The 26,820-nt window shown below is 42.0% G+C and overlaps 1 protein-coding gene across 1 annotated transcript in view; it reads left to right on the top strand.

Moving 5' to 3' along the window:
* MROH8 (maestro heat like repeat family member 8) overlaps positions 1-26,820 on the top strand; it is a 54,600-nt gene that overhangs the window by 14,463 nt on the left and 13,317 nt on the right. The window contains exons 5-18 of the mRNA XM_047744390.1: positions 139-218; positions 959-1,103; positions 4,255-4,350; positions 6,175-6,279; positions 11,038-11,173; positions 12,694-12,812; positions 13,915-14,067; positions 16,155-16,315; positions 21,087-21,222; positions 23,205-23,395; positions 24,482-24,619; positions 24,893-25,007; positions 25,320-25,460; positions 26,572-26,736. Coding sequence (XP_047600346.1) covers positions 139-218; positions 959-1,103; positions 4,255-4,350; positions 6,175-6,279; positions 11,038-11,173; positions 12,694-12,812; positions 13,915-14,067; positions 16,155-16,315; positions 21,087-21,222; positions 23,205-23,395; positions 24,482-24,619; positions 24,893-25,007; positions 25,320-25,460; positions 26,572-26,736 — 1,881 coding nt within the window. The remainder of the gene's footprint in view (positions 1-138; positions 219-958; positions 1,104-4,254; positions 4,351-6,174; positions 6,280-11,037; positions 11,174-12,693; positions 12,813-13,914; positions 14,068-16,154; positions 16,316-21,086; positions 21,223-23,204; positions 23,396-24,481; positions 24,620-24,892; positions 25,008-25,319; positions 25,461-26,571; positions 26,737-26,820) is intronic.

The raw sequence follows: 26,820 nt of genomic DNA, 5'->3' as shown, positions 1-26,820 counted from the left end.
GTCCTGGGTAGCCAAGAGCAGGACCTGATGAAGTCCCTTCAGTGGTTCTTGCAGACCATCTACATCTGCGATCGTCTGGCCCAAGGATGTGTGGCATGTTCTCGACTCTGGTTTAAAGTCCTTGCCCTCTCATTGCAGATGCTGGTAGAAGAGGAGCCTGTGCATTCTCTCTTCAGCTCCGTGCGCCAGGAGGTCTTTGTCACCATCGCTGACCTCAGGTGACACCCACACGCCCCCTCCCCCCACACACACATATACTGCTCTCTTGGTCATGGCCAATACCAGAGCCAACTGACGTGCTCCATATCTTTAACTTTGGCAAACTATTTATAGAGGGAAGGGGACACCCATCCGTGTTTCCTGTGTAAGAAATTTGATTTCATATATGCTGCCCTCCATATCTGAAAGACCTTAGTGGAACCTCTTTGGAGTTCAGTTTTGTCCATGGTATATTCAGTGGAAAGTTACTCTCCTGAGTGTTTCATGACAGTAGAGTTCCACAGTCCAAGAAATTTGGACTGCTGTTTATTTAACTTATTAAAAGGCCCTAAGAAATCCTATAGTTAAAAAGTTTTTTTTACTTGGTTCAATCCACCATTCCCCAAACTAACAAACATTCAGCAGAACATCTTTCAGAAAATCATGGTTTACATGTTAGACTATAGCAGGCTTTCCTCCGTGGTTAAGCTGCAGGAAACCCTAGAAGAATATCATTCCAGTAACCTCTTGGGAAGGCGGGGAGGGACAGGGAAGAAGGATGGAAGCTCTGAGCCCTGAAACTCTTCCTCCAGCATTTTGTGAGATTTGTCTAAGCAGGCTAAGAAGCACGCCCTTTGTCTCTTCCATCAGAATTACACACCAATTAGTCCACCTTTCCTCTTGGGTTCCTTCGACCCCTGCTTACCAATGTCAGATCAAACTCTTCCCAGATTACTCTTCCTTAACTGTCTTTTCTTAGTTACCAAGATGTCCACTTGCTATTTGGCTCTGAAGATCGAGCTGATTTGTTCAGTCTTATTACGAAAAGTATAATCACTCTGCCTTCTGTAACGACTCTTATCCAGCTGCAGGAAATCATGCCAAGTGGGTCCTACAACACAGAGGTAACTCCTGCTTTGGTTTACTAACTTGCCATCTACAGGGTCAGCTGATCATGGCCCTTCGAGAGTACATTTAATTTTATGGAACTAGCCAAAAGTCATTTCAGCCAGGTCTGCTGAATAAAATAAGCAGTTAAATTAATAGCTTTTTCCCCCTCTTTATTTTCCTTTCTTCTCTTTCCTTTTCTTATTTATTTATTTATTTACTTATTTAAGAAAGAGAGGGAAAGGGAGAGAGAACCTCAAGCAGACTCTGTGCTGAGCACAGAGTCCGATGCGGGGCTCGATAGATCTCACCACCCTGAGATCATGACCTGAGCTGAAACCAAGAGTCAGACACTTAACTGACTGCGCCACCCAGGCGGCCCTCTCTATTATTTTTTTTTAAGATTTTTACTTATTTATTTGAGAAAGAGCACGTACACATGTGCACAAGGGGAGGGAGGGGCAGAAGAAGAGGGACAAGCAGTCTCTGAGCCCGACATGGGACTCCATCCCACATCCCTGTGGTGGAATGTCCTGAGCCAAAATCAAGAATCAGATGCTTAAACCAACTGAGCTAACCAGGTGCACACTCTCTTTGTCTTTTTTTTCCCCTTCATTCCTTCTTTCCTGGCTTTTGGCTTTAAAATAAGGTGAGAGTGTTCATATACTTGGCATATACTTAGAGTTACCATATGCTAAACATCATGAGAGGCAACAGAAATACAGTGGTAACCTCTCTCTACTGGGGAGCTTATATCCTAGTATAGATATACAAACCACTGATAAGTATATCAGGTGGTAATACGTGCTATATTTAAAAAAAAAAATAGAACAGGGGCATCTGGATGGCTCAGTTGGTTAAGCAACTGACTCTTGACTTCGGCTCAGATCATGATCTCACGGTTCTGGGATCCAGCCCTGTGTCAGGCTCCTGCTCTTCATGGAGTCTGATGGAGATTCTCTCTCTCCGTCCCCCGCTGCCCCTGCTCACACACATGCTTTCTGTTTCTCTGACTCTCTCAAATAAAAAAATTTTTTTTAAAAAATTGAACAGGGAAAGAGGAGACAAAGAGTACTGTGGGTGGGAGGCTTTTATACGTAGGGTGGTCAGGGAAAGTCCTCCTGATGTGACAGTTGAAAAGAGGAGATGGGTCTCTCTGGAGGAGAAGCTTTCAGGCAGAGAAGAGGAAATGCAAAGGCCTTGATTTTCTTCTGCAGCTAATAAATTGGTTGGTAAAGCAGTTGCCAAAGGGGACTTTATTCCCCTTTGTTTCAAGATGTCAGAAAGAGTCACAAGTCGAATTTTAAAACTATCTTGATGGGGACGCCGGGGTGGCTCAGTTGGTTGAGCAGCTGCCTTCGGCTCAGGTCATGATCCCAGCGTCCTGGGATCAAGTCCCGTATCCGGCTCCTTGCTCGGCGGGGAGCCTGCCTCTCCCTCTGCCTCTGCCTGCCATTCTGTCTGCCTGTGCTCGCTCTCTCTCCATCTCTCTCTGACAAATAAATAAAATCTTTAAAAAAAAAAAAAAAAACCTATCTTGATGACCCTAACTAACTTCCTAAATGTAGTTAGAATCATTAACTGTGTTCCCAGTAATGCTGAGATGTCCATTGAACATGAACATATTGTGGGACACCTGGCTGGCTCAGTTGGTGGCACATGTGACTCTTGATCTCTGGATTGGAAATTCAAGCCCCATGTAGAGATTACTTAAAAATAAAATCTTAAGAAAAAAAAGAAAAAGAAAAGAAAATGAATATATTGTTTCACCTCAGCTCGCAAACTGCCTACCAGTACTTTCACACTGGTTCTGTGCCTTTGAGTAAAGTCTCAAGATAAGAGCCTTAATTAAGGGGCGCCTGGGTGGCTCAGTGGGTTAAGCCACTGCCTTCGGCTCAGGTCATGATCTCAGGGTCCTGGGATCGAGCCCCGAATCGGGCTCTCTGCTTGGCAGGGGGCCTGCTTCCTCCTCTCTCTCTGCCTGCCTCTCTGCCTGCTTGTGATCTCTCTCTGTCAAATAAATAAATAAAATCTTTAAAAAAAAAAAAAGAGCCTTAATTAAAAGTGTACATTGTAATTGGTGGGAATGCAAACTGGTGCAGCCACTCAGGAAAAGAGTGTGGACATTCCTCAAAAAGTTACAGATAGAACTACCTTATGATCCAGCAACTTACCCAAAGGAAACAAAAACACTAAGTCAAAGGGATACATCCATCCTGATGTGTAGGCATTGTCACCAATAGCCTAATTATGGAAGGAGCCCAAGTGTTTGTTGACTGCTGAATGAATAAAGTGGTGTTTATATACACATATACACAAAATGGAATATTACCCAGCCATAAAAAAGAAGGACATCTTGCCATTTGCAAAGATGTGGATAGAGCTAGAGAGTATTATGCTAAGTGAAATAAGCCAGGCAGAGAAAGACAAATACCATATGATTTCACTCTTATGTGGAATTTAAGAAACAAAACAAATGAACATGGTGGGGAGAGAGGGGAAACCAAGAAGCAGGCGCTGAACTGTAGAGCACCAGGTGTTGTGTATAAGTGATGAATCATTAAATTCTACAACTGAAACTAATATTACACTCTGTTAACAGGAATTTATTTTTTTTAAAACATCTGATTTTTGTTTGTTTTAAAGATTTTACTTATTTATTTGACACAGAGAGAGAGAGGGAGCACAGGTAGGCAGACCAGCAGGCAGTGGAAGAAACAGGCTCCCTGCTGAGCAGAGAGCCCAATAGGGGGCTCGATACCAGGACCCCAGGATCATGACCTGAACCAAAAGCAGACACTTAACCAACTGAGCCACGCAGGTGCCCCTAACTAGGAATTTAAGCAAAAACTTGGAAAGAAGAGAAGCACTTTGGTGGCTCAGTCGGTTAAGCATCTCCCTTTGGCTCAGGCTGTAATCCCAGAGTCCCAGGATTGAGCCCCACGTTGGGATCCCTGCTTAGCAGGGAGTCTGCTTTTCCCTCTGATCCTTCACTCCCCTCGTGCTCTCTCTCGCTCTCTCTCAAATAAATTAATAACATCTTAAAAAAAAAAACTTGGAAAGAAGAAAAAATAAACTGTGTAGAAGCAAAAAAAAAAAAATTGTATAGAGTTGGGGAACTTCATGATGGTGGGGGCTGGGGACATCACTGATCCTGTGCCTTTTCAGTGTCTCTACAGGCAGACATTTCAAGCATTCTCTGAGATGCTCCAGAGTTTGGTAGTAAAAGACCCACATCTGGAAAATCTTGACACCATTTTTAAGGTAAATTAGGATACAGAGAAAAAGGGAAACTATTTCTATTAACTCATGAAAGTGGAAGAAGAAAATGTGGAAGGTGGGCGCCTGGGTGGCTCAGTCATTAAGCGGTTGCCTTCAGCTCAGGTCATGATCCCAGGTCCTGGGATCGAGCCCCGGATCGGGCTCTCCGCTCATCGGGAAGCCTGCTTCTCCCTCTTGCACACCCCCTGCTTGTTCCTTCTCTCGCTGTGTCTGTCAAGGAGATAAATTTTTCAAAAATGTGGAAGAATTAAGTTTAAAGAGCTAGCATAGGGGTGCATGGGTGGCACAGTTGGTTAAGTGTCTGACTCTTGATTTCAGCTCAAGTCATGATCTCGGGGTCATGAGATTGAGCCCTGTGTCAGGCTCCGCACTCAGTGGGGAGTCTGCTTGAGATTCTCTCCCTCTCTCTCTCCCCCCAGAGAGAAGTGCATACACTTCTCTCTAAAATAAATAAATATATCTTAAAAAAAAAAAAAAGAGGGACGCCTGGGTGGCTCAGTTGGTTAGGCAGCTGCCTTTGGCTCAGGTCATGATCCCGGCGTCCTGGGATCGAGTCCCGCATCGGGCTCTTTGCTTGGCAGGGAGCCTGCTTCTCCCTCTGCCTCTGCCTGCCACTCTGTCTGCCTGTGCTCACTCTCGCTTCTCTCTCTATGACAAATAAATAAATAAAATCTTTAAAAAAAAAAAAAAGAGTACAGTAGTTGAGTCTCAGCTATCAATTTTGCATTAGACTTGGCTTCCAATTCTGACTCTGTGCCATTCCTGGGGTATAAAGTCAGCAAAGAATGTAATCTCTCAGAGTCTTATCTCACTTTCAAATTGAGATAATACTTATGGTGAGTATTGAATAAATGACCTTCAGTAAGTGGTTTAATGGATGCTATTATTGTTCCTTAAATTGCTGTTGCTTACTAGCGTAGAAGGGTTTCAATCAGTGGCAAGAGAACAGGGTCACCTCATGAGAGAGTAAATAGGCAGGTGCCCAGCAGGCAGAATTCAAGGTCATTAATTACCACCTGTCCCCACCTGTACCCCTTCCAGCATATGCCATTCTGTCATTAGAGATTTTTTTCTCTAGAGTGCATTCACTGCACTTCAAGCGTCTTACTGTCTTGTCCCCTTTTAAGATACAGATATCCCAGAAAGGAATAACCCTTTAAAATACTATTAATCATCCATGCCTAAGCGTAGATGGACATTTATCTTTGCCACAGTTGACCTTAACGTTAGTTCTCATTCTTCTTCTGTTTGTACATCAACACTCCAGCCAGATTGGGTTTCTCCCCTTTGTCCAGTTGTGCCTTGTACTTTTCTGTGTTGGCAGCTTAATTCAAACTCTTCCTTTTACCAAAAAGGAGAAGTTTATTCCATGGCCACATGGGGCCACGAAATGGCACCTTTATGAAGATCCTTGTCGTGAATGTTACCTTCTCCAGGAATTCTTCCCAGCCTGTTGCAGGCCGATGCAATTTCTCCATCCTCAGAGTTCTTTAATAACATGACATTGGTGTTCTTTCCTCCCAAAGCACATTTCAGAAAACTAGAAACATACAGGAGAATAGGATAAATAATTGAAGAAAGTGGGATGAACAGAAAATAAGTCTGGAAAATAAGCCTCTTTGGAAGCCAGACCATTGATCCCAAATCTGTTTGCCTTCCCACCGCTTTCATTTCTAATCCCAACTGGCTTATCATTTTAGGAAGACATTTTCAGATATAGTGATGACCTGTGGACCCTCTCTCTCCACAAAGACGTTATCCCAAATCTTCCTGGTAAATTATTTAGGCTTCCTTTATTTTTCACAGCAAATGGACCCCTGGTTACAATCAGCCAAAGATCATGAGCGGGAAAGGGCCACAGCCAGCATGGCGCAAGTTTTAAAGTGCTTATCCGGACACCTCTGCCTGAAGGTAAGCAGCCCTTCAGTCACTCAGGAGGAAGGATCCAAAGCCATCCCATTACTGTCTATTTCCCCTCCACTGTATGACTCCCCAAACTGGTGATTCACTTGGTGCCCCAGATAATACCATGGCACTGAGCATTATTCGCATATCTGCCCCTCAAAAATTTGAGCAGTTTGAGGCTAGGTACTATGTTGATTAACCTTCCCTCCCTGTTGCTTAACACAAGAGCTGGAACATAACAATACAGTAAATATTTTTGAATGAATGACCTAAAAATATCTGAGGTTCCCCAGTGGCTTGGACTCTGTGCAGTGTTGTATTTGGAGTAACAAAGTCCAGCAGCAAATATAAGTAAATCAAGTTAAATATCTCCCAGCATCTCACAGAGAAGGGTTCTGGGGCTCCTCTTTTTAAACCCTCTCATTTGTCTCTTTCACTCTCTCGCTTCTCAGTTCTTCTGAATGCTTCTCCATACCTTCTGAAAAGAGTTTCTCAAAATGAAGATCTTCCTTCCTGGATCTATTCCTTTCTTCATCTGTGAGTCTCTTTCCTCTTTCCTAACAGATCTTCCAGGCACTCGAGCTTCTCCTGTGCTCCAGCCATCATTTCTCACAGTCTGCATAACAAGGCCTGGGAATTGCAAGAGAAGTTGGTGGGGTAGGAATTCTAGGTCCTAATGCTAATTTTCTTTCGAGAATTTGTCCTTGATATAAATATTCTAACAGTCATGCTTGTTAGAAGGTTGGCATCCCTCTAACTTTCTTATTTCTCCTACTGGACATACGTCCAAACTTTCCACCTCCTTACTGAAGTAAGTTCAGTCCCTCAAATTATGCTACTTCCTTTTTTCTGTCTTTAGTCCATGAGAACAAATAACTTCTAGCCACCACTGACTACCCTGTTATTCTGTCATCACATTGTTTTCCCTTCTACATTTTTCCACCTCTAATGTTGACTGCAGACTAAAGATGAGTTTCAAATGACTCCCTCTTATAATCTTTCCCTAGGCCCTGAACATCTTCCTTGGAGTTTTCTTCCTAGGGAGATCTGCTATTTAAGGGTGCTAAACCAAGATGCCGTTGGAGTCTGTAAACATCTGGAATGCTGTGGGCAGAATTTTGTGTGGTGTAGTCTTCTGGAGTTTTCTGGAAGGTCCATAGCTTTATCAGCTTGATTGAGTTGTTATCATGCAGAGATAGGCAGTGTTAACAATTTTATTTATTCCTTCTGAGAACACTTGTGCATGAGTGTGCACTTTAGTTCCTTCTAGTTCTCCCCATGTGGCCAGAGTTATCATCTTGAAACCCATGTCACTCTTTTGCTCCAGTGATTTTCAACTGTTCCTAGAATACAAGGTCTTGTATGATCTAATTCCTGCCTGCCTCCTTGCACTCCTTGACTTACTCCAGCCACACTAGCCTCCTTTCTATTCCTTACCATATAAAGCTCTTCCTGCCTCCTGGCCTTTGCACTTACGACTTCCTCTGCTTGGAATGACTTTCCCCAACTCTTCACATAGCTAACTCCTCCTCATTCTTTAGTGCTTAGTTTCCACCTCAAAAAGGCCTTTACTTACAAATAGATCTATGCTTACACTCTGTCTCATCACTCTTTCCTTCCTAAGGCTTCTTAGAATGAGGTTATCATGTTTGTTTCCTTATTTATTGCCTGTTTTTCTCTTAGAGAATGTAAATTCCATGGGTGATTATCCTTGTCTTGTTCACCAGAACATCCCCAGTGCCTAGCACAAGCTATGTCACACAGTAGATGCTCAATCAAATATGCATTCAACAGGGGTGCCTGGGCGGCTCAGGGGGTTAAGCCTCTGCCTTCAGCTCAGGTCATGATCCCAGATTCCTGGGATCAAGCCCCGCATTGGGCTCTCTGCTCAGTAGGGAGCCTGCTTCCCCCTCTTTCTGCCTACTTGTGATCTCTGTCAAATAAATAAAATCTTCAAAAAAAAAAAAAAAGATGCATTCAACAAACATGGGTCAGCTCATGTCCCTTCTCTGTTCACAACTCTCCACAGAAAAAATATCCAAAATCCTTCAAGTATTGCCTACGTTGCCATACCATCAGCCTCATCTAGCTCCTATTTCTTTTGCTCTCGTTTGCTCCAGCCAACCCAACCTACTCATTCCTCAGAAACAGCAAACATAGTCCTTTCTCTTCACACTTTCATGCCATTCCCTCTGCCTGGAATGCTGGTCTCCCAGATCTCTACGGGACTCAGTCCCTGCTTCCAACATCAGTGAGGTCTTCCCTCGTCATTCTAAAACTGCAATTCCTGTCTTTTCTTCCGTACATTTTTTTTTTACACAGCATTTATGACCATTTAATACATAATAAATTTTATTTCTTTGCTATTTTGTGTTCCTCCAACTAGAATATCCCTTCCACGACCAGGCATGTGATCTTTTGTTCACAGCTTGTATCCACCGTGCCGGTCACAGTGCCGCGACCGTAAGTGTCGTTCTCATAACCATTCCCGGTTCATAAGTGACACTCAGTATCTGTCGAGGGGATGAATGGTTGCATCTGTGAGCAGAATACATTACACAGCTTTGTGTAGGTGTTGCTGTGCTGACTGTAAATCAATGAAACAGGCTACTGTTCACAATATCTCAGTCTGTTTTTCTAAACAGCCACAGAAGGAATTTCTCTTTGCTTCAGTCCCAGGAACAGTTGTGCTTCCTCTGCCTGGTGTTTGCTGCTTCTCTTATGGGCAGCGTGAATCATATCATATGAGACACAGTATGTAACTCCACACATCAGCCCTGAGAAAGTTCAGAGCCTAGCTCTGGGACCTACCTTGAGCAAATGATTGTGCATTCTGCACGCTAACCAAATTCATAACATTTATCTTTGCTACCTTTACTTTATAGTTTGTCTTTGTTAATTTACTTTTACTCTTTTTACTTTTTTCACTATTTATTTTAAATTATATTTCTTTTTTCCCTAATAAGCAAAATATCAATAAACAAATTTTTTAAATTGTATTAAATGATGCACATCAAGTTTGCATCCAACTTTTTCACTTAGCAAACTAGCACCTTTTCCCACCTTATTATAAATTAATGGGATACTTGATTCCTAATGGTTATATTCATGGAGTCATTGTACCATAGTTCTCTTTACTATTGGGCAATTATTTCCAATATGTGGCCTTTAAAAACAGTCCTAGAATAAATATCTTTTTCTTTTCCTTTCATTTTTTTTTAAGATTTTTATTTATTTATTTGACAGACAGAGACCACAAGTAGGCAGAGAGAGAAGAAGGGAAGCAGGCTCCCCGCTGGGCAGAGAGTCTGATGCGGGGCTCGACCCTAGGACCCTGGGATCATGACCTGAGCTGAAGGTCGAGGCTTTAACCCACTGAGCCACCCAGGTGCCCCTTTTCTTTTCATTTTTAAAAGATTTTATTTATTTATCTGACAGAGAGAGCATAAGCAGGGGGAGCTGGCAGAGGAAGAGGGAGAAGCAGGCTTCTGGATAAGCAGGGAACCCTACTTGGGTCTTGATCCCAGGACCCTGGCTGGGAACATGACCTGAGTCGAAGGCAAACACTTAACACTTAACTTGACCAGGCACCCCTATTTTTTTTTCATTTTTATAAAAATGTGTTTTTTTTTTAAAAAGAGGTCTATAAAAGTAGAAATCAGGAGCGCTTGGGTGGTTCAGTGAGTTAAAGCCTCTGCCTTCGGCTCAGGTCATAATCCCAGCATGCTGGGATCGAGCCCCATATCGGGCTCTCTACCCCACAAGGAGCCTGCTTCCTCCTCTCTCTCTGCCTGCCTCTCTGCCTACTTGTGATCTCTGTCAAATGAATAAAAATCTAAAAAAAAAAAAAAAGTAGAAATCACTTATAAAAATACAGATTACTCTGATATGCTAGCAAAATAGCTTCTAGCCAGAGTTGAGTTTAGAAGGACTATATGTTTGAAAGCATCTGGAAGTCACAGCCCCACTGGATCCTGTCATCAGCCCTTGTCCCTAATCTGTAAACAATAATTTCACATGGTTACATTTAGCACTTTTTAACTAGTACAAAATCGAAACATAATCGTTTCCTGTATAGCGCCACTTTAAAATGTTCTTCCTTAGGTCTGAGCAGATAAGAGCACTTCATATTGTTGTTTCTAGCATTTGAAAAATCTGATTTAAAAACAATGTTAATAGAAATAACAGGTTTTACCTTTTTTATTCCATTTGGAACACATGGGAAGGTCATTAATTTAAACAAGAAATTAGAGCTTTGTGGTTTTTTTGAAGAATTTAATCTTCTTAGAATGAACATCTTTATATATAAAGCTTTTTCAGTTTTCAGATTGCTATTTAGGTTGGACTCTGTCCTATTTAATACCATCTGATGTACATAGTATATCTACGCATGTTAAGTGTTTACCCTAAAGAGATCCAGGGGCTGAATGTAACTCTTGCACTTTCCTGAGTCAAGGGGAGAAGTGGAATCACTTCTCAGGAGCTCAAATCTAAGGGATGCCTGAGTGGCTCAGTGGGTTAAACCTCTGCCTTCAGCTCAGGTCGTTATCTCAGGATCCTGGGATCAAGCCCTGCATCGGGCTCTCTGCTCAGCGGGGAACCTGCTTCCCCCTTTCTCCCTGCCTGCCTCTCTGCCTACTTGTTATCTCTCTCTTTCCGTCAAATAAATAAATAAAATCTTTAAAAAAAAAAAAAAGAATTCAAATCTAAGGCATAAGATGCACCTGCATGCTAATGGGATTTCTTCTTTTTCTTCCCAACTAGCTTCCACTGCGATTCCAAAGGCTTGGGCACCTAGTGGCTCTGATGGCCCTACTGTGCGGGGACCCAGTGAAGCAGGTAGCTGAGGAGGCCGCAGAGGGCACGCACTACCTGCTGCGTATCACCCTGAGGCTGAAGTGTAAGGCTCTGCTGAAGGCAGCGAGGCCCCGAGTCAACCCCCTAGCACAGTGCAAGCACCAGTCCTCTTTGTGCCCTTATTCCCCACCTTCTAGAAGGACTTCTTATGGTAGTTTTTAAAGAGAAAGTTACATCGTCCACAGGCAGAGATGAAGGAACACGGACTTAATGATCAGAATCAGAACACCAGATCAGACCCATCAGTGTCAGCCGTCTGCATGGCCGTGGAGTTGGAGCAGCCAAACATATGGCCCTGTGGACAAACTGGAGTGATTAGTTTGGTCAGAAGTAGAAGTTTTTGCCATCCTTTGGGCCTTCTTTTATTTATTTATCCCACAAATGTTTTCTGAGTGCTTACTCAGGATCTGACAGTAACCAGAACGCAAGTGGTCCTATCCTTACATGAAACAGAGTCTAGTGAGGGAATCAAACCATCAAAGAATCAACAAATAAGTCTGTTATCATAAACAAAGATAAGTGCTAAAAGGGAAGTGCGGGGGCCATGAGGAAGAATCCCATTTAGTTGTGGGATTCAGAAAAGGCCTCTCTGAGGATACCTTCAGCCAGGTAAAGATGTAAGAAGAGCATATCGAGCAGAGGGAGGAAGAGGTATGAACTTGAGGAGTTTGAAAAATAGAAAGAGGGCCACTGTGGTCAAGGAATGAATCATTGCCCGCCCCCCCGCTACCTAAGACAGACTTTAGAAGGTATCTAGCCCAATGTCCTGCCACCACATGAGTCTCAGTCTAATCTACCCCCACCAAGAAGTTGCCCTGCCTGGGCTTCCTCATCCCAAGGATAATGAAGCTCTATGCTTCCCAAAATAGCCATTGCATCTCTGGGCAGCTCTGAGTATGTAGACATATAGCCAAGGAAATACAACTGATTATTCATTCAACAAATATTTATGAAACATTTGCTGTCTTAGGGGCACCTTGGTGAATAAGACAGATGAAGTCCCTTTCCCCAAAGAGTATATTTTCCAGTTGGAGAGACAGTATCCCCAACCAAGCATTCAAAGACTTCCCATAAATAAATTTCCAACAAACATGAGTCACGACGCAACATGAAAACAGAGCACCGTGACGGAGTATTGGCAGACTCATTAATCAGCAAAACTGGACACAGAAAGAGTTCTAGTATTGGAATTATCAGACCCTGCAAAACTGTACGATTTTTTATGGGGACGTGAGCTTCAAAGGAAACTCCTCAAAAGTCCTCACCATTGGCGGAATAGTTTGGCATGGTTGTACTTCCAAATCACTCAAAAAGTTCTGTTCTTAAAAAAACACTTCTCTTTTTCTTTCAGCCTTTTTTATATATTGTCTGACAACAGAGGGGGAAAAATCAGCCTTTAGACTAACACACACTCCGTCCCCCAGGGATTTTTATTCACCTGGGAAAGATAAGAGGAATGAGATCTTAGGATTCACTTCAACCTGGGGATTGACCAAACTTGCAAAATCAAAAAAAAGAAAGAAAGAAACCAGAAAGTATTAATATTTCACGTTTTCTTCTCAGATGTCAGTCATGAGAAGAAAAATCACCCAAGCTTGAGAAGAGCAATGAAAAAATGTCGAGAACTCCTCGAACTCTACAGTATTAAACGGTTCTACAGTTGTCCCTTCAAAATTGCCCAGGTAATCAGAATGACTAAAATTATAAAGACAACTTGAAATGTTGGAGAGGTTGGGAAATCACCAGAAGTCTCATACATTTTGTCATGAGAATGTAAATTGGTAAAACCACTTTGGGAAAAGTTCTTGTAATTTCTTATAAAACCAAATGTAGAAGATTGCCCAGAGAATTTGCTCTCTAAACATTCCATTGTTTGGAGACAAGTCACCATGGTTGTGACTCTTACACACCTTGTTCTATTAGTTTAATGGTTTGGATCAACCTGTCAGTGGGCCCGGTAGCTCTGGATGTCTCTTCAGAAAAGCTCTGCTTCATTGATCACTCTCTTAACCTTAGCTAGCCTCGTACTAGTGTAAACTCTTGTCCAACAAGGAATTGTTAAAAACAAAAACAAAGGAGCTGTTAGAGGCTGTAGTTGACCCGACAAGCCATACACTTTTTAATTAATATATATATTCATTATTCAACAAACATTTAAGCACTAGGTACCCAGCATTCTCTTGGAGATAGGGGAAAAAAGAAAACCTACAGATTTTACTCAGGTAGGTCTGAGGTGTCAGGCAGTTTAAATTCTCTGTGCATCTGTTTCCTCATCTGTACAGAGGATCTATAAAAATTGGGTTGTAAAGGTTAGATGAGATATTGCACAGAAAATGCTTTGCTTAGTTCCTGTCATATAGTAAGTGCCCAGTAGATTATACCTGTTACCATCATGTGAAGGACCTTATACACTGCCAAGTACAATGAGAAGCAGAATGAAACATTCTTTTAATAGATTGTCTCCAGCCAAGGCATTTTAGCTGTGGCTGGACACTTTGAGCTATATAGCTCCTTGAGTTCTGTTCCTATAAAAGTGTGACTCTTTCTGAGGATCTCAGTGATAAAACCTCTTTCTAAAACTCAGAACTATAGAAAAGCCACACATAGACCCTAGTGGGCATTTTGCTTCTAGTTTTTTACTTCTGCAGACAAGACTGAAATAAACAGCTTTGTACATATTTGTATGCCTCTCTGACTAGCATAACAAAATTAAGGTAATATTCCTTATTCAGCATTCTATCATACTAAGTCTCTTGAAAATACGTCTTCCCTGCATCATTTCAGGTCTTCGAAGTTTTTCTCAATTCCAGTGAGCTCTGCCAGTTTGTAATGACTACATTGGATAGCCTCGAAAATCTGAAACATCCCTGCACCCAACAATCAGCAGGAGAATTGCTGATAACGTTGGTAAAAAATGCGGAATCCCGATTTGAGAAGGTAAAAAGCTCAGTTGCCATTTCCTAGGTTTGAAATATTGGCAAGACATCTCCCCTCCTGCAGCTGCTGAGGGCTCTCCTGCTGCTCCTGTTCCGCAGAGAGTAACAACTGAACAGGCCCAGGCTCCATGGGTCAGTGGACTTCCATTCGACAAGCATGTAAAAAACAGCCACTGTATGTGCAACTAGGGATGGATAATTTAAAAAATCCAAGGTGTGCTCCATATTTTCCAGAACAGTGTAGTTTTGGGGGAAGATTTAATTAGCACGAGAATAGTAACTTCAATTTATTTCCTCATCCAGGTTAATAAAGGTGTCAGACTTTTAAAAATCAAGCCATCATCAATCCTCGAAGGAGGCCAACTTAGTAAGCTTAAAATCAACAGATATAGAAATAACAATATAATGATATCATTTAGAAATATGAGAGGAGGGGCACCTGAATGGCTCAGTCAGTTAAATGTCTGCCTTTGGCTGAGTTCAAGATCCCAGAGTCCTTGGATCAAACACAGCGTTGGACTCCCTCTCCCTCTGCTTATGCATTCACACACTCTCTCTCTGAGTCAAATAAATAAAATCTTAAAAAGAAAAAAGAAGTATGAGAGAGGGGCGCCTGGGTGGCTCAGTGGGTTAAGCCTCCGCCTTTGGCTCAGGTCATGGTCTCAGGGTCCTGGGATCGAGCCCCGCGTCGGGCTCTGTTCAGCGGGGAGCCTGCTTCTGCCTCTCTCTCTCTACCTGCCTCTCAGCCTACTTGTGATCTCTGTCTGTCAAATAAGTAAATAAATAAAACTTAAAAAAAAAAATAAAGGGTTTATCTTCTTGTATAAGAAGAAGGCTGGAAGCATTTTCTAGAACCTGGCTCAGCAACTCAGCAGTGTCATCAAAGAGCCAGGGGCTTTTCCTTATGACTACATGAACGCTTCCCGTTCATGTAGTCATAAGGTGGTCACAGCAATTTTAGACTTTATGAGAAAATAAGGCTATATCCAGCAAAGAAGAGAGATATTGTCCTCCTTTTGTCCCTTTAATCAGGGAGAAATGTGTTTCCCAAAAGGTTTTTTTCCCCCCATGTTTCAGTGACCAGAATTGCATCGCATGCCAGCTTAAACCAGCTTCCGGCAACTGGGTGTAATGAGGGCCATTTTATAAGGGTGTTGATGACTGCCTCTCTGAGAGGCTGACATTGCCACAGACTTGAAGCCATGAGTCTATGAGTGGGCAGAGTAGGCCAAGCAAAATAATGGACCGAAGCTCGATGGCTCCTGTTTCCTTCTCCTGAGTATGGTAGTCATCTCTGGGTGGAAGGCAAGTATGGACTCCTCTGACATTCTGAGTCAGAGTGGAAAAAAAAAAAATCCCAACTTCCTTACAACACTTTTACTAGTTTGGTTTATTATAAATCAATGTATAGTCATCAAAGAGAAATTTAAAAATATGTAAGCAAAAAAATAAATATCCTATCATTCAAAGTCATATTATTAATATCTTTGTAAGTTCTTCTAAATTGTTTTATATATGTATACATACATGCAGATTTATTTTAAGTAGTTTTTTTTTTTTTTAAGATTTATTTATTAGCCTGCCTGGGTGCCTCAGGCCATTAAGTGTCTGCCTTTGGCTCAGGTGGTGATCCTAGGGTCCAGGGTTTGAGGCCTATGTCAGGCTCCCTGCTTACCAGGGAATTGGTTTCTCCCTCTGCCTCCTCCCCCTTGCTTGTGAGCTCTCTCACTCTCTCTCTCTCTATCTCTCAAAATAAATAGATAAATTTTTTTTTAATACTGTTATGCTGAAAAAAATAAAAAAATTAAATTTAATAGATAAATTTTTTTTAAGATTTATTTATGGGGGGGTAGAGAGAGCTGGGGCTGACGTGGGGCTCATTCTCACAACCCATGAGATCACAACCAGAGCAGAAACCAAGAGCTCAACCGACTATGCCACCCCAGGTGCCCCTTAAGTAGTTTTGATAATATATTAAACATTCTTGTCACACACCCCCCAGGACCTTTCAGAAAGAGCCACAGTATCCTCAGTAACTGTCATTGTCCCATAGGATTAAGGTCTTAGTGATTTGTTTTCCTTCTTCAGGTGCCAGAAATTATGGGAGTGATCTGTGCCCGGCTCTCCATAATCAGCCAGCCTAAAGTCCGACGACAAATCATAAATACTGTGAGTTTGTTTATCTCCAGGCCCAAGTACACAGATACAGTGATCAGCCACCTTTTGTGTCATCCAGTACCATATGACAGGTAACAGAACCTGGTACAGCCTCTGAATTAAACTGGGGTAGGTGACACAGCCCCTGGTATTGTTGAATGTGGCTACTCTCAAAAATCTGATGATATTCTTGTAGACGAGATAAGATATAGAAAGATAGTGCAATATATGTCAGGATATAATGCATAAATAAAAGGAAACAATCCAACAAATCCAGAATGAGAACATTTTATAAGACAGCTGGATTGAACTCTTCAAAAAAATTAATGTCATGAAAGAAAACATGCTAGGGCCACTATTCTAAATAAAAAGACACTAAAGAAACATAACCAAAGGCAATATGTGAACTTTATTGGATCCTGGATGAAAATGAAAGCTACGAAAAGAACATTTTGAGAAAATTTAAATATAGACTCTGTAATTGATTACTGAATTAGTGTAACTTTCTTAGGAATGAAATGGCAATGTGGTTATACAGAAAAATGTTCTTATTCCTAGGAGATCAATACTGAAGTGATTTAGGGGTAAATATCATGATGTCTGTGATGTACTTGAGATTTAGCCAGAACATAAACACAAAAAAGAAAATAAAAATAAATCCATAAATAAGAATAAATCATTTGGAGGAACAAACAAGATGATTTTTTTTTTTAGAATTGTGGCTTTCAGAGTTGGAGACATCCTGGAATTTCCAAGAGATCCCTTCTGAGGAAGGCAGTGAGGCATTAAGAGAAGGTTCTAGGCCCCCACCCGCTTCAACCAGAGCGTCATCTGTCTCTTACTTTTCTTTCTTTCTTTTTTTTTTTAATGTAAGCTGTACACCCAACTTGGGGCTCAAACTCATGACCCCAAGACTGAGTTACATGCTCTACCAACTGAGCCAGCCAGATGCCCCAAAGTGGCATCTCATCTTGTCTGCTTCATGTATCACGATTCTGGGTAGTTATTGTATTTGGAGAAAAGATTTCCTAGCTTTAAACTGTTTGAAAACCACTTTCAGTGAATGGTTCTCACAGTGTCTCGGTGTAGTGCTGATTTTTTTTTTAGTGACTTTTTTTTTTTTTTTACTGATTTGATTGGTTTAAGCTGAATATAAGACACTCTACCACTAAATCAAATAAAAGATTTTTACCCATCCAAACAAAAAAACGAGTTAATACATATCTATTTTTTAATATTCTTTGTTAAAGAATAAAGAATTTTATTCTTTAATAAGAAGAAAAACTCTACTCAGTTGGTAGAGCATGCAACTCTATTTCAGGGCTGTAAATTCAAGCCCCACATTGGGTGTAGAGATTACCTAAAAATAAAATCTTTAAAGTAAATTAATTGACTAAAATAAAATAGAATATTCTTTTATACGTTTCTCTAATACATTATTGTTATCTTTACTACTAGTCGGGATGCCTGGTTGTCTCAGTCGTTAAACGCCTGCCCTCAGCTCAGGTCATAATCCCCAGGTCCTGGGATCGAGTTCTGTATTGGGCTCCCTGCTCTGCAAGGAGTCTGCTTCTCCCTCTTCCTGCTGCTCCCCCTCCTGGCGCTCTCTCTCTTTCTCTCTGTCAAATAAATAAAATTAAAACAAAAACAAAACAAAACAAAATCTTTACTACTTGCTTCATCTTATCTACACTAGATCCTTATATGAAACATATGATTTAGTACAAAATATTAAATATACTTAGTTATTTTAAAGTGTAACTTTAGCATTATTTTATTGTTTGTATTTGTTCTAGCTCTTGGATGAATTTGAGAACCTACTGCTTTAGATCATATGAGAATTGTGCAATCTGCTAGAAATGAAAACGGCATAGTCAGGAAATTTCATTCTTATTATTTTTTTGGTCATTTACCTGAAGTCTTTGAGCTATTTTCCATGCATAGTAGGTGATTGTTTTTAGGAGTCTGTTCAAAGCATCTGCTATGTGCAAGGTGCTGTTTGGGCTGGGGAGAGAAGGGGCAGGACACGGACCCTGACCTCAGGCAGTGCACAGTCTGGGAGCAGACACAGACGACTAACAGGATTCCAAAGCAAAGTAAGACAGTTCTTTGGAAGCTCAAAGGTGATAACTTAACTAGATGAAAGACTGGGGAGGGATTGCTAAAAACAGGGCTGCCCCAAGCTGAGTATTTAATGTAAGTTAGCCAACTAGAAGGTGGGACAGGGCAGTGGAAAAGGCATTCCAGACAGAAGGGAAAGGCAAAACAAAACACAAGGAAGGGATGAAACAGCTCAATGAATTCCCATTCCCAAAGGGCTGATGGGCAAACAAAAACCATGTCACATCTACAGGATCAGTATTCCTGGAGGTAAAACCTGTCCCATATTTTTAGCAAACTCTCCAGATGATTTTTTTTTTCACACTAAAATATGTAAACCGATGCCTCATAGGCTAACATTGTGTTTTCCTAATTCAGATGCATTCCCAGCACACTTACAACTGTGCAGCAGACCAAAAGCATTTTTATTTTTTTTTTTTTAAGATTTTATTCATTTATTTGACAGACAGAAATCACAAGTAGGCAGAGAGGCAGGCAGGGAAGCAGGCTCCCCGCTGAACAGAAAGCCAGACACGGGGCTCGATCCTAGGACCCCAGGATCACGATCCGGGCTAAAGGCAGAGGCTCAACCCACCAAGCCACCCAGGCACCCCCCAAAAGCATTTTTAAAACACTTCTTTCACAATAAATAGCTTTTCAAATTACTTCATTTACAGCCTCGGGAATTCAGAGAGAGGAAAAAAAAAAAAAAAGGCTAAGTAAGTATAGGAATTTCTTAGTTTCATCCCAAGAATGAATGTTCATCTTCTGTAGTCTACTTCACCAGCTATGAGCCTTTTCAGCATTTCACGTTGCCTTTCTGTCCTTCCCTTTAGGAGTCCTTTAAGACCTTCTTACTCTGTTTTATTCACAGATTAGTATTATCAGAGTAGAGAGTGACATGTTGGAATAGTCCTTAAGCCTCTCAATTTTTAGAGCGATTCTGATACATAGACAACTGGAAGACCACACTTGATCTAGCACACAAAGATACCTTGTGATAGATTCCGAAAATAAGATAATGGATCAAAACCATGAGTAACTCCCAATCTTCCCCCCCATAATGCCCCTTTACAGTGTTTATATACAATTATATATATATGACTTATGCCCCACCTTTGAGTCAACAATAGAAGAAAGTTATTACACACTGTCTTTCTTCAAGAGGAGATCTCTTCCTGGTGCCTGGGTGGTTCAGTTGGTTAAGCATTTGCCATCAGCTCAGGTCATAATCCCAGGGTCCTGGGATCAAGCCCCGCATCAGGCTCTGGGCTCAGCAGAGAGCCTGCTTCTCCCAACCCCTCTGCAGCTCCCCCTGTTTGTGTGCACCTCCCCTCTCTCCATCAAATAAATAAAGTCTTTAAAAAGAGAGAGAGAGGGAGAAGAGATCTTTCCTGAAGAAAATCAAAGCTTTATTTCTGTGCTTGTGCTTGTCCATAATTTAAGGACCATAGACTGGGTTAAATAAGTCTTTGAATGCCTTCTGTGGGCCTGGCATTGTGCTAGACCTTGAGGGATTCATGGAAGAAAAACTGGGCATCATCCCTGCCTCCAGAGGGAACAGATAGACATGTACAGAGAACCGAAAACAGCAGACGTAAGATTGAGGCAACCTCTGTACGCGAGAAGTTTTGAAAAAAATAAAGTTTAAAAAAAATTTTGGAAGTGTTATGAGAACCCTCATAAGAGACATGGTAAAGAAGCAGCAAGAGCTTCACAGAAGAGAGGACATTGGAGCAGGACCTAGAAGGGTTTTGATGGGCAAGGGAGAGTTTTGGAAGGGACCTTCCAGTTTAAGGAAATGAAATGGGCAGAGCTAGAGCTGTCAAAGTCCGGTGTTAGTTTGGAAAAGGTGAATGATCTGGGATAGCCAGAGCACAGGTATGTATGTGACATATTTTTAGCAGAATAAAAGGTGAGATTGAAAAGGTAAATTAGGGGGGGCCTGGGTGGCTCAGTGGGTTAAGCCGCTGCCTTCGGCTCAGATCATGATCTCAGAGTCCTGGGATCGAGCCCCGCATCGGGCTCTCTGCTCAGCAGGGAGCCTGCTTCCTCCTCTCTCTCTGCCTGCCTCTTTGCCTGCTTGTGATCTCTCTGTCAAATAAATAAATAAAATCTTTAAAAAAAAAAGAAAAGGTAAATTAGGACTACTTTGTCCTGAAGTCCATGATGAGGCATAGGAACTTGAGTTTATAAAACACTGAGAATGGGGCACCTGCATGGCTCAAGTCAGTTAAGCGTCTGACTTCAGCTCAGATCATGATCCCAGGGTCCTGGGATTGAGTCCCACATCAGGCTCCTTGCTCAGCAGGGAGCCTGCTCCTCCCTCTGCCTGCCATTCCCCCTGCTTGTTCACTCACTTTTCCTCTCTCTTTTTTAAAGATTTTATTTATTTATTTGAGAGAGAGTGAGAGAGAGAGCACAAGCATGGCCAGGGAAAAGGGAGAGGCAAACTCCCCATTGAGTGGGGAGTCAGACATAGGCCTTGATCCCAGGACACTGGGATCCTAATCTGAGCTGATCTGGGATCATGATCTGCTTAACCGACTGAGCCACCCCTCTCTCTGACAAATAAAATCTTAAAAAAAAAAAAAAACAACCAAGAGTAACTGTAGTGAAATCAGATTATAAGACTTTTCATAGAGCTGAGCAGAGAGGAAAAGCACTTCTAGATCAGATTCCAGATTCTAGGAAGGTTATGGTCATCATGGTGGGCTTAGGATAAGCTATTGCCTGAAGCCTCCTGTTCTTTGGGATTTCTAGGCATCTGGCTGAGGTGTGGAGAACTCTGGAGGTGGAACTGCCCAGCACTACCTGGATTCTGTGGAGACTTCTGAGGAAGCTACAGAAATGCCATAATGCGCCCACCCAAGAGAAGATGGCCTATGTGGCTGTTGCTGTAAGCCATTGAGCTTTGCCCCTCCCTACTTCAGCACAACATGCTCCCTCTCTTGAGACAACTGGTCTGACACTCCGTTTGGAGAGTGTCTTTCTTCATCCCTCTCAAAGTTTGCTTCTGTAATCCATGTATAAATCTATAATGTCTCTACCAAGAGATTGACATGGAGGACGCTCGGGAGAATGAAGGAATCAGTATGGTTTAATGAAGTTTGGTTTAATCAGTGTGGTTAAAATGTTCCCTTTAAAAAATACGTATTATCTGGGGCACCTGGGTGTCTCAGTTGGTTAGTTGTCTGGCTCTTGATCTCAGCTCTGGTCTCATCTCAGGGTTGTGAGTTCAAGGTCCACATTGGGCTCTACCTCCGGCATGGCGCCTACATAAAATCAAATGAAATATTCATAATAGTTAAAGAGTAATACACAACTCGTAAAGAAAAAAGTCAAATAATATGGAAGAATATAACATAGAAAGAAAAGGTTCTTCTTGAGCAGAGATTGGCAAACATTTTCTGTAAAGGCAAAATATTTTGGGTTTTCAGTCCCCACATAGTCTCCAAAACGTATTCTTTTGATTTTTTAAAAAATTTATTTATTTATTTATTTACTTGACACAGAAAGAGAGATTACAAGTAGGCAGAGAGGCAGCCAGAGAGAGAGAGGGAGAAGCAGGCTCCCTGCTGAGCAGAGAGCCTGATGCGGGACTCGATCCCAGGACCCTGAGATCATGACCTGAGCCGAAGGCAGCGGCTTAACCCACTGAGCCACCCAGGCGCCCCTATTATTACTTTTTTAATTAGACTCCACCCCCAGTGTGGAGCCTAATGTGGGGCTTGAACTCATGACCCTGAGATCAAACACTGATCTGAAAAAAAAAAAAAAAAGACGTGATCTGGCATCAGGAGTTGGATCCTCGGAGCACCTGTGTGGTACAGTCAGTTAAGCACCTGACTCTTGGTTTCAGCCCAGGTTGTAAGATTGAGCCCCACATTGGGTTCCCCACTCATCATGGGAGTCTCTTTAAGACTCTCTCTTCCTTGTCCTGCCATGCTCTCTCTCTACAATCAGTCAATCAATCTATCTTTTTTAAAAGAAGAGTTGGACACTTAACCAACTGAGCCACCCAGGCACCCCCTAATTATTTTCTTGGGATTAAGGCCATTGTAGGGGAATTTCTAGCTTAAGGGGTAGACTTACTTAAATTTTTGAGAATTCCCAGATGGTCCTCTAAAACATTGCCTTCTACCAGTCATATATGAGAATGCCCATTTACCCACACCCTTACCGCACTGAGCACATCCCTAGCCTTTTCATTGCTGCCTAGCTGATAGGCGAAAAAAGATTATTATTTTAATTATATTATTGTTATTGGTGAGATTAAACATTTGTATATGTTTTGGTTTTTTTTTTTTTCAAAGATTTTATTTATTTGACAGAGAGAGATCGAAAGAGAGAACACAAGCGGGGGGAGTGGGAGAGAGAGAAGCAGGCTCCTTGCAAAGCAGGGAGCCCTATGCAGGACTTGATCCCAGGACCCTGGGATCATGACCTGAGCTGAAGGCAGATGCTTAATGACTGAGCCACCCAGGCGCCCTGTATATGTTTTTTAATTAGCCATTACATTTTGTGACTTATCTGCTCATGTTCTGTACACCAGAGCTCCTCATATTAAATATGCACACAAGCCACAGTGAGCTGAGGGTCTTACTGAAATGCACATTCTGATGCAGCAGATCTGGGGTGGGGCTTGCATTTCTAACCAGTTCCCAGATTATACCAGTGCTGCTGGTATGTGGCCCATACTTTGAGTAGCCTTTCCATTTTCTTCTTACTGATATATGAAAGTTTATGTATTAAAAATATCACATTGGGGTGCCTGGGTGGCTCAGTCGGTTAAGCACTCAGGCACAAGCAGAAATAAAGCAAAAGTAAGGAGCAGTGTTAGCAGGAGTTCAGCTCTATGGTGTGCCTTTTCTACTACAGGCAACAGATGCCCTTTATGAGGTGTTTGTGGGGAACAGGCTCCGAGCAGCTACATTCCGACTCTTTCCTCAGCTTCTCATGACACTGCTCATCCAGATACACCACAGCATCGGTCTCACCATGTCTGATGTCGCCATCCCAAGTGGCCTGTACTCGGAACAGGAAATGTCTTCAGAGGTCACCCCTTTGTGGTACAGCCTGTCATGATTTCATTGACTTTAACTAACACTAAGCTCTAAGCCCTATGCACTGTAGTAGATACAAAGATAGCCAAAGTGTGGTTCCAGCCAAGGGAGCGCTCACAGTCTGCTATCATGGGACATCAGGATGAAACGCCCAGGAATCATTCTGGGCTTTCACTGGTTCGTTGCCTGTTTTATTGGCACCAAGATAAACTCAGTAGAAATTCATTAGTGTCATGGTGGCACATGACTTTCTTTCAGAGGAAGTGCTGTAATGTGGATTATTCAAGAACACCTCACTAAAAGTCAGGAGAACTGAACTGTAGTTCTCATTCGTTGAACAAACTATGTACTCGGGGGCAAATCTTCCTTTGTTCTGTGCCTTGGTTTTCCTATCTGTAAATTAGGTCAGACTAGGTATTCTCCAAGGACCCTCTAGTTTTAGAATTCTCTGGTGTTATAGCTAGCTTACTAGTTCGGTAAGTAATGGAGATAGTTAATTTTATTTTTTTAAGTAATCTCTCCACCAAATGTGGGCTTAAACTCATGAACCAGAGATCAAGAGTCACATGCTCTACTGGCCCCAGTTGTAGGGGTAGTGTTGGGGACACCTGGGTGGCTCAATCAATTAAGCAAGCAGGGTCAAGACTCTTGATGCAGGGTCATGAGTTCAAGCCCCTAATTGAACTCGTGATGGCATGAGCCTACTTCAAAAATAAATAAATAAAATATAATAAGAAGCAGTGTGGGTATATTTTATGGGGGGAGGGGTATATACTGTATCTAAATAAAGCTTTTTTTAAAAAGCAGTGGGTATGGGTTTAGCATCCCATATCATCTATTTTATCATAGATTTCTTTTCAAACTCCCAGGGAAACAAAATCTAGTTAGATTTCTTTACACTAAAAATTTGTGTGAATAGGCCTTTCAAGTTATTAGAGCATTAAGAGTCTTAGGGGAAAATTAGAAAGAAGAGAAGTACCATCCAGAGCTATCAATGCATGGCCCCCCCCTCCTTGGTAGAGCAGGGTGATTCTGTGCTGATGAGTTGGAGGGACCTATTCTATTCACTTTGCTGTTTTGGTTTTGATTTAGCTTCGCCATACAAGCTACAAAGACTCTCCTCCTCAGAACATTGTGCTGGCAGGAATTCAACATCATGGAAAAGAATAAAGGATGGACCCTCCTGGAAGGAAAAGAGTGCCATCTTCAGGGAGTATCTCTCCTTGCCAAGTAAGATTTCCTTGCCGTGCAGACCTGCTCTAAATCAGCATTGCTTTAGATATTTTTCCCCCTTCTAGTTAAAATAGCAACCAAGGTTGGATAACATCACAGGTTAAAATACCCATAATTCCAGGCAGATTTTTTCAGATGTCCTGCCACTGCCATACCGTCCTGTGCACCTAAAGCTGGGCAAAATCTTCAGTGGGCCCCTGGCCCCGGGCATAATGCAGTCTGGATAGGAGCATTTCTAAGAGGTGTCCTGTTGGGTGTTCTGTTTTGCAGTGCATTGCTGGAAAGAAATCACCTCCTTGCACATAAAGTCATGTACTTGTTGGTCCCTCTTCTTAACCGAGGGAATGATAAACATAAACTCACATCTGCAGGATTTTTTGTGGAGGTAAGATTTGTTGGAAACTGGATTCCGGAAGCCTGTAAAGCCACAGTATCTGCCTTCCTGGGCCCTATCCAACTTCATGGCAGGCTGGGATCCACTTCAGATGTGGGATAGAAAGAGTTTCAGATTCAAGCCTACTGAAATGCTTCTTGCCATATATTCACTATTCAGCATTCTTTATGTACTTACAGTGTAAACATCACTCTGTCACATAGTAGAGGAAAATAATACATTTTGGAGTTGGTGGGAAGGTGGTTCCCCTCATGAAAAAGGGCTTACAGGTAACTTCTTTGGCTGATTTCTGGGTTTTTCCAGCTTCTCCAGAGTCCAGTGGCTAGGAGACTACCCAGCATATACTCTGTCGTCCGCTTGAAAGACTGGCTACATCACGGAAATAGCGTCTTCAAATTTCTTGCCCTAAAGGGACTGCGCTATCTTATCAAACACCAGGAGATGGTAGGAGGGGCCCCCAGACCACTGATTCGTAAGTCACAAATCAAACATACCCCAGAAAGATACCCAAGAAACTGGTAACAGCCGAGAAGGAAATTGGGTAGCCTGGGAATAGGAGCAAGTGGGAATACATCCCTTTGTACCTTTTAAATGTTATGCCTAGGAACTATGTAAGTACTGACTTAAGTATTTCATGAAATACTAAGAAATAATTCCAAGTCATCTATATTCATAATATTTGAAACCTATAATTTGTGTAAGGTGGTACCCTCACTGTCATCACAGCCTAGGTGACATACAGGTATCCTTTTATGTCTTGTACCGTGTTCCCCTAAGGAGTACATTGGACAGACTGTGATATCTGCTCCCAGGATATATATCATCTAAACAAGGATTGCTGACATTCATGTTGAAAGAGAGCTCATTGTCAACAGACCTAGCTAGAAACCAGGCCTGGATCAGAAGGAAAAATCAATCCCTGGGCCTTCAATTTTATCACTTGAGTTCTATTTTTTTAAATATTTAAGTATGTATCTATATCTGAAACAAAGATGACAGAGGCTAGCATGTTAATTCTGGTTGTTTGGATACATGAATATTTGTTGCCTTATTCTATTTACTTTTTACATGTGTGTTTTAAACTGTAAAACTCTGAAATTGCTTCCTTTTGGGAATTTGAGAAGAACAGAATCCCAGTTCAGGATGGGGAGGACCCTTAACGGTCCTCCATCTCTGCCGGAATTCCTCCAAGGAATCTTATTGCCTCTGGATATATTCCATATTAGAGAACTCACTATGGCCTGATCTAGCCATTCCACTTTCCTCTCATAGGAAGCAATTTCTTACATTAATCCTACATCTGTTACTGGCCATCCCCACTGGGTCCCACTTCTGACCAATGAGGCAACTTATAATAGCTCTGCCCCCTTCTCTATGTATCAGCCCTGCCAATACTGAGAGGGCAGTCATGGCCTCTGATTACTTTTCTGCTCTCAACTAGCCAGTGCTACCAATTCAACAAGCACCAGGTACTGAGTAAACGTGGGGAGCCCTACTTTGCTATCAGATGAAGTGCTCTCAGGAGGGTGATGGTGCACTCCCTTTGGACACACAGAGGGAAGGCATCGAGAGTCTGTTGCCGTGCATCTTAGACCTCTTATGTGAAACCGATGAGAAGATTGTTTTGTTGGCCATCCAGATACTCCTACAACTCGTTGGAACAATGGATTTCACCACCCTGACAGCCATGATGAAGACTCTGTTCTCCCTATTTGGTGATGTAAGACAATGAGAGAGGAGAGACTTTCCTAGGGGAGGGTAGTCAACATAACAGGAAATAGAAATTGGGATAGTAATAAATATA

The sequence above is a fragment of the Lutra lutra genome, chromosome 9 (assembly GCF_902655055.1).
Source record: "Lutra lutra chromosome 9, mLutLut1.2, whole genome shotgun sequence".
Lineage (NCBI taxonomy): Eukaryota > Metazoa > Chordata > Mammalia > Carnivora > Mustelidae > Lutra > Lutra lutra.
Note: the sequence above shows the minus strand (reverse complement) of the source record. Positions and strands in the feature narration are given on the sequence as shown.